Below are 18,250 nucleotides of genomic sequence, written 5' to 3'. Positions count from 1 at the left end.
CTGTAGCAAGTTATTATTCAGAAATTAGTAACCATGATGCAGACACTTATTAAGTACTGATTGATTAATGGAATAAGAGGCCCTCATGTCTATTATCAGGTTAGCTATTGTAGTGATAAGTAGAAAAGAACTGAAGAGTAGGTAAGCAATTGTAGTGAGAATAGTGGTTAATATCAGATTGTTAGATGGAAGTAAAGGAAGGGAGTATACACGGGAATAGGAATAAAAGAAGGGAAAAAACAGGATGGATACATAGGGTTTTGAGTTAATGATAAACTAAAAAGAAGAGAGAAAGATGTTTTAGATATCACAAACCAAGTCTGTCTCTAGGCTTTAGGGATATAACTGTAAGAAAATGGGCACGGGTAAAAAACAAAAGGAAGAAAAAGGGGGGGAGAGGGAGTTGGGGAGTGGGAGGGTGGGAGGGGTGGAGGGGGAGAGAGGGAGAGGGAGGGAGAGAGAGAGAGAGAGAGAGAGAGAGAGAGAGAGAGAGAGAGAGAGAGAGAGAGAGAGAGAGCAAAAGACACTGTTTGTGCCGGGCAGTGGTGGCGCACGCCTTTAATCCCAGCATGTTGGGAGGCAGAGGCAGGTGGATTTCTGAGTTCGAGGCCAGCCTGGTCTACAGAGTGAGTTCCAGGACAGCCAGGGCTACACAGAGAAACCCTGTCTCAGAAAACAAACAAAAAGCAAAACTAAATTAAACTAAACAGCTGTTTAGAGCAGAGCTGTACAGAACTATAAGATAATCAAATGCCTGTCTTGAATGTTGTTCTCTTCTTCTTGGCAGCTCTGCTGCCTTGTCTTGCTGTCCTGCTCTGAGCTGGTTGTTACTGGCCCTACTCTTGTCCAGTGGATTCCCAGATCTCGTTATGTGTGATAAGTATTGCATGTGGTTGATTGTGAGGATGTGGGAAGCACTGGAGAAAATGAGCTGTAAAGAGTAGAGGTGAAGAAAAAGGCAGAGCAATGCTACATGGTTCATTTAATGAAGAATCCCACAGGTTATACTTTTTTTTTTTTCAGAGGACATGGGGCATCTGAGAGCAATGACAGGACAGCCATGTAAGTATGGAAACAAGCATAAGTACTCCTGTTTACTATTTAATTCTTCATAAACTGACTAGGTTGCTTTTAAAGATTAGAAATTTCTATAAAAGATAACTAATAGGTTTATACAAATACACATAACAGGTTGTTAGAAAAAGTGCTACCTCATTAGTATCTTAGAATTGACTAACTGTACTAAAAAAGAATAAAGATCTATTAGTATTTATTTTGTATAACACCAAGACAATTATTATTAGCCACATAATGGAAATGTACAGAATATCTTTCAGTTAAATGTACAGAATATCTTTAAATTACACAGAAACAAACATGATCACCTGCCTTCTATGTACTATTTCAAATATACATGGCTGATGGAGTCTATTTCATGTTATATTCTACAAATGTGCTCCCCTGACTTTTTCTTTCACAATTAGGCACCTTTGTTATTAACTTAAATCAATGAAGAATATATAGGATAATCTCTTTTAGCTTTAATCACTTGGTGAGAAACCTAAATGCCATCTGCTACTTTAATTCCCTATAAACACACAGTTGTGTATATTTAGACTCTGGAAATTAAGGAGTCCATATCATCTAAGTTAAGTCCATATCATCTAAATCAACTGAATATTATATTATGAGGCCCTTTAGATAAGGCTTAATATTGAACTTTATTTTCATGTCCCATTAACAAAAATCTAACAATGCAAAACCTTGCTCAGGGTTTCCTAGAAAATAATTTTTTACACACTAAGAGTAATCTAAATTTCTGTTACTTATATGTTTCAGGTATGGCAGTGAAGTTCATCTTGTTATTGTTTGTTGCTGCCTTTGTTCCTGTTGTGACTATCAGAGTATGTAAATATTATATGTTACATAACGGTAGGGCCACAAGCCTCTTCCGGTCAGAAAAGCACCTGGGTAGCTAGGGCGCAGGATAGGCTGACACTCGCCAGCTACCCACAACACCCGCCACAGGATCTTAAGACTTCTGGTGAGTGGAACACAGCTTCTGCTCCAATCCAATAGCGCGCTGGACCTGAGACTGCATTAGTTAGGGAAGCAGAAACCGGCCTGAGTAGGGCCACAGGCCTCATCCAGCCGGACCAGCACCCGGGTAGCTAGAGCGCAGGGACGGCTGACACCCACCAGCTACCCACGACCCCCACCACAGGATTTTGAGACTGCTGGTGAGTGGAACACAGCTTCTGCTCCAATCTTTAAACAGTGACAACGACAAAAACTAACCCCAGAGATTACCAGATGGCGAAAGGTAAACGTAATAATCTTACTAACAGAAACCAAGACCACTCACCATCATCAGAACCCAGCACTCCCACTTCGCCCAGTCCAGGGCACCCCAACACACCGGAAAAGCTAGACATGGATCTAAAAGCATATCTCCTGATGATGGTAGAGGACTTCAAGAAGGACTTTAATAACACACTTAAAGAAATACAGGAGAACACTGCTAAACAGGTAGAAGACATTAAAGAGGAAGCACAAAAATCCCTTAAAGAATTGCAGGAGAACACTGCTAAAGAGTTACAAATCCTTAAAAAAAAACAGGATAACATAATCAAACAGGTAGAAGTCCTTACAGAAAAACAGGAAAACACATCCAAACAGATGATGGAAGTGAACAAAACCATACTAGACCTAAAAAGGGAATTAGACACAATAAAGAAAACCCAAAATGAGACAACACTGGAGATAGAAACCCTAGGAAAGAAATCTGGAACCATAGATACCAGCATCAGCAACAGAATACAAGAGATGGAAGAGAGAATCTCAGGTGCAGAAGATTCCATAGAGAACATCGGCACAACAATCAAGGAATTGTAAAATGCAAAAAGATCCTAACTCAAAACATCCAAGAAATACAGGACACAATGAGAAGACCAAACCTACGGATAATAGGAGTGGATGAGATTGAAGATTTTCAACTCAAAGGACCAGCAAACATCTTCAACAAAATTATAGAAGAAAACTTCCCAAATCTAAAGAAAGAGATGCCCATGAACATACAAGAAGCCTACAGAACTCCAAATAGACTGGACCAGAAAAGAAATACCTCCCGACACATAATAATCAGAACAACAAATGCTCTAAATAAAGATAGAATACTAAAAGCAGTAAGAGAAAAAGGCCAAGTAACATATAAAAAGCAAGCCTATCAGAATTACACCAGATTTTTCACCAGAGACTATGAAAGCCAGAAGATCCTGGACGGATGTTATACAGACACTAAAAGAACACAAATTCCAGCCCAGGCTACTATACCCAGCCAAACTCTCAATTAACATAGATGGAGAAACCAAAGTATTCCACGACAAAATCAAATTCACACATTATCTCTCCACGAATTCAGCCCTTCAAAGGATAATAACAGAAAAAAACCAATAGAAGGACAGGAACCATGCCCTAGAAACAACAAGAAGGTAATCCCTCAACAAACCTAAAAGAAGACAGCCACAAGAACAGAATGCCAACTTTAACAACAAAAATAACAGGAAACAACAATTACTTTTCCTTAATATCTCTTAATATCAATGGACTCAACTCCCCGATAAAAAGACATAGACTAACAAACTGGCTACACAAACAAGACCCAACATTTTGCTGCTTACAGGAAACTCATCTCAGAGAAAAAGATAGACACTACCTCAGAATGAAAGGCTGGAAAACAATTTTCCAAGCAAATGGTATGAAGAAACAAGCTGGAGTAGCCATTCTAATATCTGATAAGATTGACTTCCAACCCAAAGTCATTAAAAAAGACAGGGAGGGACACTTCATACTCATCAAAGGTAAAATCCTCCAAGAAGAACTATCAATCCTGAATATCTATGCTCCAAATACAAAGGCAGCCACATTCATTAAAGAAACTTTAGTAAATCTCAAAGCACACATTGCACCTCATACAATAATAGTGGGAGACTTCAACACACCACTTTCACCAATGTACAGATCGTGGAAACAGAAACTAAACAGGGACACAGTGAAACTAACAGAAGTTATAAATCAAATGGATCTGGCAGATATCTACAGAACATTCTATCCTAAAACAAAAGGATATACCTTCTTCTCAGCACCTCATGGTACCTTCTCCAAAATTGACCACATAATTGGTCACAAAACAGGCCTCAACAGATACAAAAATATTGAAATTGTCCCATGCATCCTATCAGATCACCATGGACTAAGGCTGATCTTCAATAACAAAATAAATAATAGAAAGCCAACCTTCACGTGGAAACTGAACAACACTCTTCTCAATGATACCTTGGTCAAGGAAGGAATAAAGAAAGAAATTAAGGACTTTTTAGAGTTCAATGAAAATGAAGCCACAACATACCCAAACTTATGGGAAGCAATGAAAGCATTTCTAAGAGGAAAACTCATAGCTCTGAGTGCCTCCAAAAGGAAACTAGAGAGAGCACACATTAGCAGCTTGACAACATACCTAAAAGCACTAGAACAAAAGGAAGCAAATTCACCCAAGAGGAGTAGATGGCAGGAAATAATCAAACTCAGGGGCGAAATCAACCATGTGGAAACAAGAAGAACTATTCAAAGAATCAACCAATCAAGGAGCTGGTTCTTTGAGCAAATCAACAAGATAGATAAACCCTTAGCCAGACTCACTAGAGGGCACAGGGAAAGCATCCTAATTAACAAAATCAGAAATGAAAAAGGAGACATAACAACAGATCCTGAAGACATCCAAAACACCATCAGATCCTTCTACCAAAGGCTATACTCAACAAAACTGGAGAACCTGGATGAAATGGAGAAGTTCCTAGACACATACCAGGTACCAAAGTTGAATCAAGATCAGGTTAATGATCTAAACAGCCCTATATCCCCCAAAGAAATAGAAGCAGTCATTAATAGTCTCCCAACTAAAAAAAGCCCAGGACCAGATGGGTTTAGTGCAGAGTTCTATCAGACCTTCAAAGAAGATCTAATCCCAGTTCTTCACAAACTATTCCACAAAAGAGAAACAGAAGGTACTCTACCCAACTCATTCTATGAAGCCACAGTTACTCTGATACCTAAACCACAAAAAGACCCAACAAAGATAGAAAACTTCAGACCAATATCCCTTATGAATATTGATGCAAAAATCCTCAATAATGTTCTTGCTAACCGAATCCAAGAACACATCAAAACAATCATCCATCCTGACCAAGTAGGTTTCATCCCAGGGATGCAGGGATGGTTCAATATACGGAAATCCATCAATGTAATCCAGTATATAAACAAACTCAAAGACAAAAACCACATGGTCATCTCGTTAGATGCGGAAAAAGCATTTGACAAGATCCAACACCCATTCATGATAAAAGTCTTGGAAAGATCAGGAATTCAAGCCCATACCTAAACATGACAAAAGCAATCTACAGCAAACCAGTAGCCAACATCAAAGTAAATGGTGAGAAGCTTGAAGCAATCCCTCTAAAATCAGGGACTAGACAAGGCTGTCCACTTTCTCCATACCTATTCAACATTGTACTTGAAGTCCTAGCCAGAGCAATTCGACAACAAATGGAGATCAAAGGATACAAATTGGAAAAGATGAAGTCAAAATATCACTTTTTGCAGATGATATGATAGTATATATAAGTGACCCTAAAAATTCCACCAGAGAACTCCTAAGCCTGATAAACAGCTTCAGTGAAGTAGCTGGATATAAAATTAACTCAAACAAATCAATGGCATTTCTCTACACAAAGAATAAACAGGCTGAGAAAGAAATTAGGGAAACAACACCCTTCTCAATAGTCACAAATAATATAAAATATCTTGTCGTGACTCTAACTAAGGAAGTGAAAGATCTGTATAATAAAAACTTCAAGTCTCTGAAGAAAGAAATTATAGAAGATCTCAGAAGATGGAAAGATCTCCCATGCTCATGGATTGGTAGGATCAACATTGTAAAAATGGCTATCTTACCAAAAGCAATCTACAGATTCAATGCAATCCCCATCAAAATTCCAAATCAATTCTTCAACGAATTAGAAAGTGCAATCTGCAAATTCATCTGGAATAACAAAAAACCTAGGATAGCAAAAACTCTTCTCAAGGATAAAAGAACCTCTGGTGGAATCACCATGCCAGACCTAAAGCTTTACTACAGAGCAATTGTGATAAAAACTGCATGGTACTGGTATAGTGACAGACAAATAGACCAATGGAATAGAATTGAAGACCCAGAAATGAACCCACACACCTACGGTCACTTGATCTTCGACAAGGGAGCTAAAAACATCCAGTGGAAGAAAGACAGCATTTTCAACAAATGGTGCTGGCACAACTGGTTGTTAACATGTAGAAGAATGCGAATCGATCCATTCCTATCTCCTTGTACTAAGGTCAAGTCTAAGTGGATCAAGGAACTGCACATAAAACCAGAGACACTGAAACTTATAGAGGAGAAAGTGGGGAAAAGCCTTGAAGATATGGGCACAGGGGAAAAATTCCTGAATAGAACAGTAATGGCTTGTGCTGTAAGATCGAGAATTGACAAGTGGGACCTCATGAAACTACAAAGCTTCTGCAAGGCTAAAGACACCATCAATAAGACAAAAAAACCACCAACAGATTGGGAAAGGATCTTCACCTATCCTAAATCAGATAAGGGACTACTATCCAATATATATAAAGAACTCAAGAAGGTGGACTCCAGAAAGTCAAATAACCCCATTAAAAAATGGGGCTCAGAACTGAACAAAGAATTCTCACCTGAGGAATACGGAATGTCAGAGAAGCACCTGAAAAAATGTTCAACATCCTTAATCATCAGGGAAATGCAAATCAAAACAACCCTGAGATTCCACCTCACACCAGTCAGAATGGCTAAGATCAAAAATTCAGGTGACAGCAGATGCTGGCGAGGATGTGGAGAAAGAGGAACACTCCTCCATTGTTGGTGGGATTGCAAGCTTGTACAACCACTCTGGAAATCAGTCTGGCGGTTCCTCAGAAAACTGGACATAGTACTACCGGAGGATCCAGCAATACCTCTCCTGGGCATATATCCAGAAGATGTCCCAACCGGTAAAAAAGACATATGCTCCACTATGTTCATAGCAGCCCTATTTATAATAGCCAGAAGCTGGAAAAAACCCAGATGTCCCTCAACAGAGGAATGGATACAGAAATTATGATACATTTACACAATGGAGTACTACTCAGCTATTAAAAAGAATGAATTTATGAAATTCCTAGCCAAATGGATGGACCTGGAGGGCATCATCTTGAGTGAAGTAACACAATCACAAAAGAACTCACACAATATGTATTCACTGATAAGTGGATATTAGCCCAAAACTTAGGATACCCAAGATATAAGATACAATTTGCTAAACACATGAAACTCAAGAAGATTGAAGACCAAAGTGTGGACACTGTGCCCCTTCTTATAAATGGGAACAAAACACCCAGGGAAGAAGTTACAGAGACAAAGTTCGTAGCTGTGATGAAAGGATGGACCATTTAGAGACTGCCATATCCAGGGATCCATCCCATAAGCAGCTTCTAAACGCTGACACCATTGCATACACTAGCAAGATTTTGCTGAAAGGACCCAAATATAGCTGTCTCTTGTGAGACGATGCTGGGGCCTAGCAAACACAGGAGTGGATGTTCACAGTCAGCTATTGGATGTATCACAGGGCTCCCAATGGAGAAGCTAGAGAAAGAACCCAAGGAGCTAAAGGGATCTGCAACCCTATTGTTGGAACAACATGATGTACTAAGCAGAACCCCGGAGCTCTTGTCTCTAGCTGCATATGTATCGAAAGATGGCCTAGTCGGCCATCACTGGAAAGAGAGGCCCATTGGACTTGCAAACTTTATATGCCCCAATATAGGGGAATGCCAGGGCCAAAAGAATGGGAATGGGTGGGTAGGGAAGTGGGGGGCGCTATGGGGGACTTTTGGGATAGCATTGGAAATGTAATTGAGGAAAATATGTAATAAAAATATTAAAAATTTAAAAAAATAAATATATATATATGTTACATAACTATATTTTATTTAAGGGTAGGAGAAGGGTGTATCAGTTATTCACATACTTCATATAATGATGCAGTTAAACAAGTCTTATTCTGTTTTATAAAAAGATTTATGTATTTATTTTATGTATATGATTACACTATAGCTATCTCCAGACATACCAGAAGGGGACATTGGATCCCTTTACAGATGGTTGTGAGCCATGAGGTTCCTGTGTATTGAACTCAGAACATCTTGAAGAACAATCATTGCTCTTAACCACTGAGCAATTTCTTCTGCCCAAACAAGTTCTATTCTTAATACAGCAGAATCACGAATGAAACCAAAAAGAGAAGGCCTAAGTGAACTTTCACGTTTAGAAGAATTGATGAGGGTTAAAGTTCAACTTTCACTTTAACTCATTGGATCCAAGTCTATGTCTTTTTTATAAACAATAAGAAAACAAACAAACAAACAAACAAACAAAGGCAAGCTAGCAAAGGATGTGATAAGGGAGAGAAGGGATGGAGGAAGAGAAAGAATAAAAGCATAGGCAAGAATTTGTTTACAGTTTACCCATGTGTTTTAATAACCAGATCGAAGAAATTAGATAAATAGTATTATTTTTACTTTTCCTCCCACATAACCTTTTTGATTTTAAGAATGTTATAAATCAAAATTAAATATGAAATTGAAAGTTACAACTACAAAGATGTGAGAGAGACTCAGCAAAGGAATCAAGGTATGATGCTTGGATCTGATTGCTCATAAAAATAAAACCTTTGGGCTAGTGATATAGTTCAGTATTCTAGCACTTGAATTCTGTGTGTGTGATGTCCAGAATTAAATCCCCAGGATCACAAAGTAAGTTAATGATGGTAATGCTAATGTTGTTAATGATAAGGATGACTTCAATATTTATAGAACAAATCCAACATCTTCAGTGGTAAAATAGGTAGAGTATCCTACCAATTTGTGATCATTGAATGACAATTCATCATTAGCAACCAAAATAAGGCATGGAAAACTGATCTTAATTTACTTTATCTAATTAAAAAATGACATAGTGTCTATAGATTTTTCTTGTGTAGAACTAGATTTTTTGCGTGAGTGTGTATGTGTGTTTCTCATGAGCCACAGGGAGATGTCCACAGTTGAAAAACATCACAAAATATTATTGTTGAAAGATTATTATCATCAGCTACTGAAGTGGTGGGTTGGTATCAGTATACCACAATGTCCATGTCCCAATGATCTTCTAGGAAGCTGAATATTAAATACCAAGGTTTATGGAAGGTTTCCTTAAACTTCCCTTGATTCTCTGCTTGTTTCACTTCTTCTTTTTGTAGAAGAACATCTCACCACCAAAAGTAGAGCTAACATAAAGTATAGGCTTCATTACAAAGGAATTAAGAAAGTTGGGTAGTCAGTAACCAACATGTGCCTTTGTGGCCTGGTAGTCTACGATAATTTAGCCCAATTTTGGAACACAAATAAAAGAAAGTATGAGCACTACCAGAGTTCAGAGAAAAGTTCACAAGGAACTAAGATGTCAGAGGTTTCCAGACAGATATGTGCATACTAGACCACTGGATTGATTAAAGGAATCTAGATGTCCAAGGTGAATTTACATAAGAGATTTGATTTTCATGAAAGTAAATGAACAAACTCAGAAAAAAATAGACATTGCTTTACTGTTTTATTATAGAAGTTGTAAATATTTGTAGATGAACAGAGAGTCAAATGTTATGTTTTTCATTGAAATAAAATGCTCAAAGGAAGAAGTCTGTGCATTCTTGTGAGCCTACAAATATTTTTTAATATAAGCTAGAGCTGATTGCAATGGCAGAAGAAGCCAGCCTGTGAGGATGCTCCCAGGAAAGGAGTTGGTGTCTGTAGAAGTTCCATGGGAATGTACTCCTGACCTGAATGACTTCTGTTTGGTCAAAGCTCCATTCTGGATTCTGACCATTCTTAAATTTGCTCAATAATCCAGTAGTAGCTAAGGAAAAAACATACACCATTCAAATTACATATTACTTTTGATAACTGATAAAAGAAACCTTGGGAAGTATATGTGTTTTACACCACACATATAGAAGACTCATTATGGCAACTAATGCGAGCACAGACTATTTTAGAAAACTTTTTCTTAATGAATTACAAAGTAAAATGTATACCTTTTTAAAAAGGGAGTCATACATTCGAAGTATGCAACGGAAGTTTGAACTTTACTTACACTTTTAAATGCACCCACTTGTTTTTAAAGCCCACTGGGTTTTTAAGATACAAATATAAAAGAGCTATAAGCCTGGAGAGGGAAAAGAACATGTAGTCACATGCTCAAAATACACTCTTAATTTTGGTTCTTACACACACATGCACACACACTTTGAAAAGGACTCAAGTATTCATTGTTCATTTGTAGAGTACAGGCATTGCTTTCAACAGCTTTATAGAGAGAGAATGAGGTAAGGCAGAGATTCATTCCGTGAACAAGAGATGCCAAGCCATGGCTTTTGTGATTCCTATTGTTCAATAACAAGAACTTCTACTTGCCTCTAAATATGAATTATTAATTTGAAAACTTCTAAGAACAGTATAATTTGTGTACTGTTTTCAACACAAAAATGTAGAAATCCTTAAAACTTAAATACTAATAATTTCTAAATACTAAACATAATTGTTCACTGTTAAGTTCTAATTTCACATTGCCTATAGGTCTATATGTAATAGACTTTGTGTGACAAGGGCTACTTCAAAGAAGTGATATTAATTAATAATTTTCTGGTAGCCTCTCAAACTGGATAGAGCTCTCTATAATAAACTGATCACGGAATCACAAACTGAACCACAAGAGGAAATTGTCAATACCCATAATGCCTTCAGGAGAAAAGTGTCCCCGCCAGCCAGGAACATGCTGAAAATGGTAAGTCATCAGCATCAGTGTAGAAGCAAGAGACACTGATGGCATTTCCTACATTGTTACTTAGTCCTATGTACTGTGACTATGCCAATTGTTTGGTCATCGCAAAAAATCTATGTCATAACAGCAAAAAAAAAAAAAAAAAAACTGAGTCTAAGAGAATGTGACTAACTCTCTCATGTATATGATAGAATAACAATTCTGACTCAGCCTGAAATCAGTCTTAGGTGCCTTCAGACATGTGACATGCATTTCAGAAACAGGATGTTCAAATTCATAGCTAAAAAATTTGACAGATTTTGAAAAAAAATAGTAGTGAATTTCTTTAAATTCCATAGAAATTTAGAGATCTGACCTTGGCAGTGCAAAAACTGGTGGCTTCTATCACAAGAAAAAATTAGGGACTCAAGACAGTCAAGAGTGATGAAGTTCAGATAACAGTGCAAGCCCTGAGAAGTAGTTTTCAACCTATGGGTATCAGCCCTTTTGGGGGTCACAAAGCAGTTATGCATTATGGCTTATAACAGTAACAAAATTACAGTTGTGAAGTAGAAACAGAGTAACTTTATGGTTAGTGGTCACCACAATAGGAGGAACTGTACTAAAGGGTCACAGCATTAGGAAGGTTGAGAAATACTGCCCAAGTGGGTGGTCATAACTGGCAGTACACTCCTGTAAATGATAGAGAGGAAGCAACAATTGAAAAAGAATGTAGTTTCTGAAAAATTATCTCTGGATCACCTTAAAAATGAACAGTATTTTCTGATAAACTATTTTAAAACCATCAGTTGTCATAAGTATCCATGTTTGTGCTACTGTTAATAAATGTTCTTGAGCTAATCATAGTGATTTATATTGAGACTCCCAGCATTCAGATAGACTCCCAGGCTGAGGCAGAGGATCCCCAGTGTTCAAATCCAACCCAGGCCACAGGCTGAGCTCCAGAAAATGTATTCTTATAGTTTCTAAAAGTAATCTAGTTTATTTAATTTTGCACTACAATGGTTTCCACTGCAAGGAGTCTCAATTATATGACCTATTTTATCTTAATTATATTAAGATAATTTCCAAATTCCTATCTACCAGATGAACAAATAACTATTTCTAGGAAGGTCTCTCTATTGAGAAGTCTAATTATATACAGAAAGCAATGTTGGTCTTTTCAATTCCTTGGTTAGACACACACATCAAAAAGTAATCTATTTTTTAGGCATTTTTTATTAGATATGTTCTTCATTTACATTTCAAATGCTATCCCCAAAGTCCCTTATACACCCCCCCCCCCTTGCACCATGCTCCCCAATCCACCCTCTCCTGCTTCCTGGCCATGGCATTCTCCTGTACTGGGGCATATGATCTTCGCAAGACCAAGGGCTTCTTCTCCCATTGATGGCTGACTAGGACATCTTCTGCTACATATGCAACTAAAGACACAGTTCTGGGGGGTACTGGCTAGTTCATATTGTTGTTCCTCCTATAGGGTTGCCCACCCCTTTAGCTCCTTGGGTACTTTCTCTAGATCCTTCATTAGGGGCCCTGTATTCCATCCAATAGATGACTGTGAGCATCCACTTCTGTATTTGCCAGGCATTGGCATAGCCTCACAAAAGAGAGCTATGGAAGGGTCCTGTCAGCAAAATCTTGCTGGCATATGCAATAGTGTCTGGGTTTGGTGGTTGAATATGGAATGGATCCCTGGGTGGGACAGTCTCTGGATGGTCCTTCCATCTCAGCTCTGAACTTTGTCTCTGTAATTCCTTCCATGGGTATTTTGTTCCCCATTCTAAAAAGGAGCGAAATATCCACACTTTGGTCTTCCTTCTTCTTGAGTTTCATGTGTTTTTCAAATAGTATCTTGAGTATCCTAAGTTTCTGGGCTAATATCTGCTTATCAGTGAGTGCATATCATGTGTGTTCTTTTATGATTTCGTTACCTCACTTAGGATGATATTGTCCAGATGCATCCATTTGCCTAAGAATTTCATGAATTCATTGTTTTTAATTGCTAAGTAGTACTCCATTGTGTAAATGTGCCACATTTTCTGTATTCGTTCCTCTGTTGAGGGACATCTGAGTTCTTTGATGTCCCTCAAAAGTATTCTTTCTTATTTGAAAACCGGAAACAAATAACATGTTTTGGATGCTGTCAACTAGAAGAGTAATTCTACACAATAGCCACTAGATGGAAGCGTACACACATACAGTAATTATCTTTTCACTGTCATGCTGAGAAAGTTGACCTTTACTCTGAAGAGTGATGGCAATAATTCTAATGTTGCCTCCTACATTATTACTAAGTCCAGTGAACATAGTGTGTTCTAAAAATTTTGTTAAAATGCCAATCTCAAACCACAGAAGTAGGGTAAAACGAGTCTAAAAAGAGTTGTAACTGTCTGTACATCCTTAGAAAATTTATATTAAAGTCTGGGAGCAAGCCAAGTAAATCATGTAATTGTTGACAGTGTAACACACAGGCTGTGAGCACACTCTGATGATGCTGGTTGCAGGATTGTCAGGATGTCACTCTACTCCTATGTAGGTGTGTCTGAGTGGTTTATTAAATGATGCTTCTCTGTTGCTGTGATAAAACACTGACCCAAGGGAACATAGAGAAGGGGGTTTATTTGGTCTAAAATGCCAGATGACAATACATTGTTGAGGAAAGGCAAGGCAAGGTCTAGCAGAGACCATAGAAGAATGAATGCCTCTTACTGGATTATTCTTCATGACTTCTCCCATCTGTTTTCTTATATCACTCAGAACCACATACAATCTCTGATCAAGAATATGTCACCAAATATGTCATCAAAGACATGTTCCCAAGTCACTATGATGTAGCCAATTCCTTAGGGGCAGTTCTCTCTTTCCAAGTGACTCCAGTTTGTATCAAATTGACAAAAACTAGCCAGCACTGAGATAAAACAACTGATAAGTTGCTGGGTTAGTTTTGTGATTGTTGTTTGTTTTCCTGAAACTCTTTACATAAATTCTAAGAAACAAGTTATGGTCTGAGGGTTCTAACCTAATTTTGAATTTTTAATATCACAGGAAACTGAAATGAATTACACACTTGTTTTCTTTCTATGTTCCTATTAGAATATTTAAGGAAAATGTCACCATGTAAAAGATCAGTTTCCACAAAAAAGGACATAAGGAATTCCACATTTTTTTTTTTATAAAACACAAGAATCTTAGGTTGAGAAAGCTAATTTCATTGTATTTCTGGATATTCTTTTTTTGTTTGTTTGTTTGTTTGTTTGTTTGTTTTTTGTTTTTTCAAGACAGGGTTTCTCTGTGTAGCTCTGGCTGTCCTGGAACTCACTCTGTAGACCAGGCTGGCCTCGAACTCAGAAATCCGCCTGCCTCTGCCTCCTAAGTGCTGGGATCAAAGGCGTGCGCCACCACGCCCTGCGATATTCTCTTGTCTTACAGAGTTGGAGTTCAGCTGCTGCAGAGAATGCTAGAATCTTGGCGAGGTATTGTGACAAGTCAGACAGTGACTCACTTGAGAGGCGACTACCAAGTATGTATGGGTCTGCATGACACAACTTGCATTAAATAGTTTTCCCAACACTATAGTGAAATGCCTGGGGGTGGAGCTGATCAATTTAAAGGGAGGGGTTTGTTTTTAGTTCATGGCTTCAGAAAGTTCAGCCTGTGGATTTTTAGCTTGAATGATTTGGAACAGAACTGATGCCACATAAGATACTGGATTGAAAAGTGGAGGATGCTGTTCACCTCAAATAGAAAAGAAGTAGGAGAGAGGGAGGGGAATAATAGGTATATAGTACACTCTTGACATGAATGCCTTCAGAGATCCAACTCTGTCATATAGGCTCCAATTCTCAAAGCACCTACAACCCACTCAGTCCCAGTATCTAGAGAACAAGCCTTCAACAGGTGAGACCTTGTGATACAGTTAAGGTTCAAATAACTTTTAAACAAACAAAAATGTTAATGAACAAAATAAATCTCAAAAAAGAACATGCCTGCCAAAAACTGGACAATAGTACGCTAACAGATATAATCTACAGGGACCCTCACCTATCCTTGCTGGCAGATTGTAGCTTGATATCATCGTTTTTAATTTTTAAAATTTGGATACTTTTACTTTTGTAGTCTAAGTTCTCATCAACAGGGGGAAGCTATGATCAGCAACATTAAAGAATGAAGCACATCAGGATATCTAGGAGGTTTCCATTCAAACGTCTCTCAGTTGTCCACAATTTTAGGATGTGGTATTTCCTCAGTTTGGGGGCACTAGGATATGAGGAACTCTAGAACTACCCTAATAAACAATTTTGCGTGCTCAAAGGTAAGCTCAGTTTTGTCATATACACTAAACAAGTACTATCCAATTTTTAGTGCATCCTACAGAATTACCTAACATTTTAAGTAATGCTTTCTTCCAGACTAACTTTAAAAAATACAAATGTAATTTATACTTATAGATTATTGGAACTCTTATGCCACTGTGTTAAACAATGCGGGTATCTTGGTATTCTAGAGAAAGACAGAATTATTCCTCAACATCAAATCCTACATAAAGCATATAGGACAAATGGATCCACCATCTTTTGAGCATATGTATCCTCTTTGTAACTGAGTTTTACCTCCAGAGCTGGTTCACTTTCAGCTCTCATGTGCTCAAACAGACTTTTACCGTCATCCTTTATCAGTTAAAAGACAGAGATTGATATCTGCAGTCATGATTGTAAAGCTTTCTCATCATCTGTCGGTGCCATTGCTTGCCAGACTTGAGCACAACATGATCATTCAGTGAAACAGAGAAACAACTGAGTTTGTTTCCTGTTTTAAAACAATGCCTAGGTGACCATGAAAACATTTGGGAAATAAAATGAGGAGATCCTCTGTGTTCTAACATAAAAAACATTACACAGACTTTGTCCTCATTTCAGATACATTTTGTGGGGAAAATATGCTCATGGAACATTACCCCTCTCCCTGGTCAAAAGTTATTGAAATCTGGTTCAACGAGTCCAAATACTTCAAATATGGAGAATGGCCATCCACAGATGATGACATTGAAACTGATCACTACACTCAGGTAATCTGTATTCTTCTAGATGTACACATGACTGGATATATGTGTCAGTAAAAGATAGTTACTATTTCTCTTCTCAGGCCTAAGGAAAATAACCCAGGAATCCCAAACATCTAGTTCCTAGATTGTGGCCAGGATAATGATAATACTGCTTGAGTGACAGTGCAAACGGGAAATTCCACCTGAGCCCACCTTCTTGTCTAAGAACAAGTAGTCAATAACTGCTCAGCTATAGAGTGTCAGTCTTGAACATATTTATATATGAGTAATCGTAAAGGATCTCAGTAGGTTCAATATACAACATATATGTGTCTAAATCTATATGTAATAATATTGATTAAAGAAGGAACAAGGAGCTCATGTTTGAAATGGAAGATGCAAAGTGATATAGATATGGGGCTCATGTATGAAGTTCTCAGTTAACAGATTTTTTGTTTGTATTTTTTTCAAATACAATTTTTATTAGATATTTTCTTCATTTACATTTCAAATGCTATCCTGAAATTCCCCTATATGCTCCCCCTGCCCTGCTCCTCAACCCACCCACCCCTGCTTCCTAGCCCTGGCATTCCCCTGTACTGGGGCATATGATCCTCACAAGATCAAGGGCCTCTCCTCCCAATGATGGCTGACTAGGCCATCTTCTCTTACATATGCAGCACAATCATTAAACAGATTTTTTTTTTGGTTTGTATTTTTATGATTAAGTGGAAGCAAAAGGCAATTAGTAAGTTTATGGGTAATATACCTGCTAGAGTCTTATAAAGAATCTAAAGATCTGTACTCTGGTCCTTATGAAGAAAGGCAAATATTTTGTCTAATGACGAATTTTCCTAGCCCACTTAGCTTCATTAGCATGTTTTAGTTTGAGTAAGTTTTAGTTCAAGTAAGTTTTATTATGAGATTTCAACATGCAATGTATGTGCAGATTATAATCACTCCTTTTGTTTGCTATTTACTTTCCCTGGTCCATTTCCACATCCATCACCTCATTGTCCCTCTATTTCCATGACACATGAAATTCATGTGTGACAGAAAACCTAATCCTTGACTTAAGGAGACTATCTATATTCTCTCAATAAAAAAGATCCATAGGTCCATACATTTTCCTGAAATGGCATATTTTATTGTTCTTATTGTTTGAAAAACTTTCTTTTGTGTCTTTCTAACACATTCATATGGTAACAGATACCTAGTCTGGCTTGTCTATTGTTAATGGTACCCTTGTAAAGACAAGAGTGCATGTCAGTATTGTATGTTGATCAGGATTTCTTCATATAAACATCCAGAAAATATAAAACTTAAGGAAGTTCTCCCTTTAATAATTTAAGTGACTCCATACAAATTTCCACAAGGGATTCCCAGTTTATGTTTCCACCAGCACCATGCAGGAATCCTTCTCTTCCCACAGCATCACTAATATGTGTACTTTTATTTTTCTGGAGGGCAATAATTCTAAGAGCAGTGACATAATCTTACAGAAATGTTGATTAAATTTTTCTAACAGCTGGATATGTTGATAATTTTTCATGTATTAATTGGACATTCATATTTCTTCTAAGTACAACCAACCGATAGTTAAAATGTTCAAAACCTGACACTGTCAAGCAATAGTATCACTTTCAGACCACATCTGATCTACTTTAATTTCTTTCATTTAATATTCTATAGCTCTCACTATGAAATATTTAAGGCTCCACGCTAAAGAGTCTAAGTAGTTTATTGCCATTGTGCTTTTTAAATAGAACAATTTTCTTAATTTAATTTTGTTATTATTCATTTCGTTTTAGTGTTATAGAAAGCTTGAGAGTGATTAACAGGAATAGATAAGGTTTTCACAAGAGAGACAAAGTGATCATATTACCCAGTATAATATTTACATTTACATTAAATGCAGGATGTAATCAGTGGAGGAAAATAGACAAGGGATTGACTTAATTTGATTAAAAATTTGAATTATCATTTGCCTGCCATACAGAGTCCAAGTTAATTTTAAAGAAAAAAAAAATCCCCAGAATCTCTAATGTAACAAAATGTATGCTAGAAGAAAGAGTATTTAAATATTTAAAATGTAAAACATTAAAATATAGTTATTGTCCACAAAACAGAGGACTCAGAAGTGTTCACTGGTGATTCTCATAACTTACATGAAGTAAATTTTAGTTAGGATTGATCATATAAGTTCCCAAAGATATACCTCAAATAAT

At 37.3% G+C, this 18,250-nt stretch overlaps 1 protein-coding gene across 1 annotated transcript in view; it reads left to right on the top strand.

Annotated features, from left to right (window-relative positions):
- The first annotated feature begins 1,841 nt into the window (after window positions 1-1,841).
- The window catches only part of Crisp1 (cysteine rich secretory protein 1), a 28,594-nt gene continuing 12,185 nt past the window's right edge, over window positions 1,842-18,250 (top strand). Inside the window, exons 1-4 of the mRNA XM_021174043.2 lie at window positions 1,842-1,904; window positions 10,847-10,981; window positions 14,411-14,501; window positions 15,898-16,046. Of these exons, the coding sequence (XP_021029702.2) occupies window positions 1,842-1,904; window positions 10,847-10,981; window positions 14,411-14,501; window positions 15,898-16,046 (438 nt within the window). The remainder of the gene's footprint in view (window positions 1,905-10,846; window positions 10,982-14,410; window positions 14,502-15,897; window positions 16,047-18,250) is intronic.

The sequence above is a fragment of the Mus caroli genome, unplaced genomic scaffold, assembly GCF_978045245.1.
Source record: "Mus caroli unplaced genomic scaffold, Mus_caroli_1 scaffold_1, whole genome shotgun sequence".
Lineage (NCBI taxonomy): Eukaryota > Metazoa > Chordata > Mammalia > Rodentia > Muridae > Mus > Mus caroli.
The sequence above is the reverse complement of the archived record's forward strand: the minus strand, read 5'-3'. Positions and strand labels throughout refer to the sequence as shown.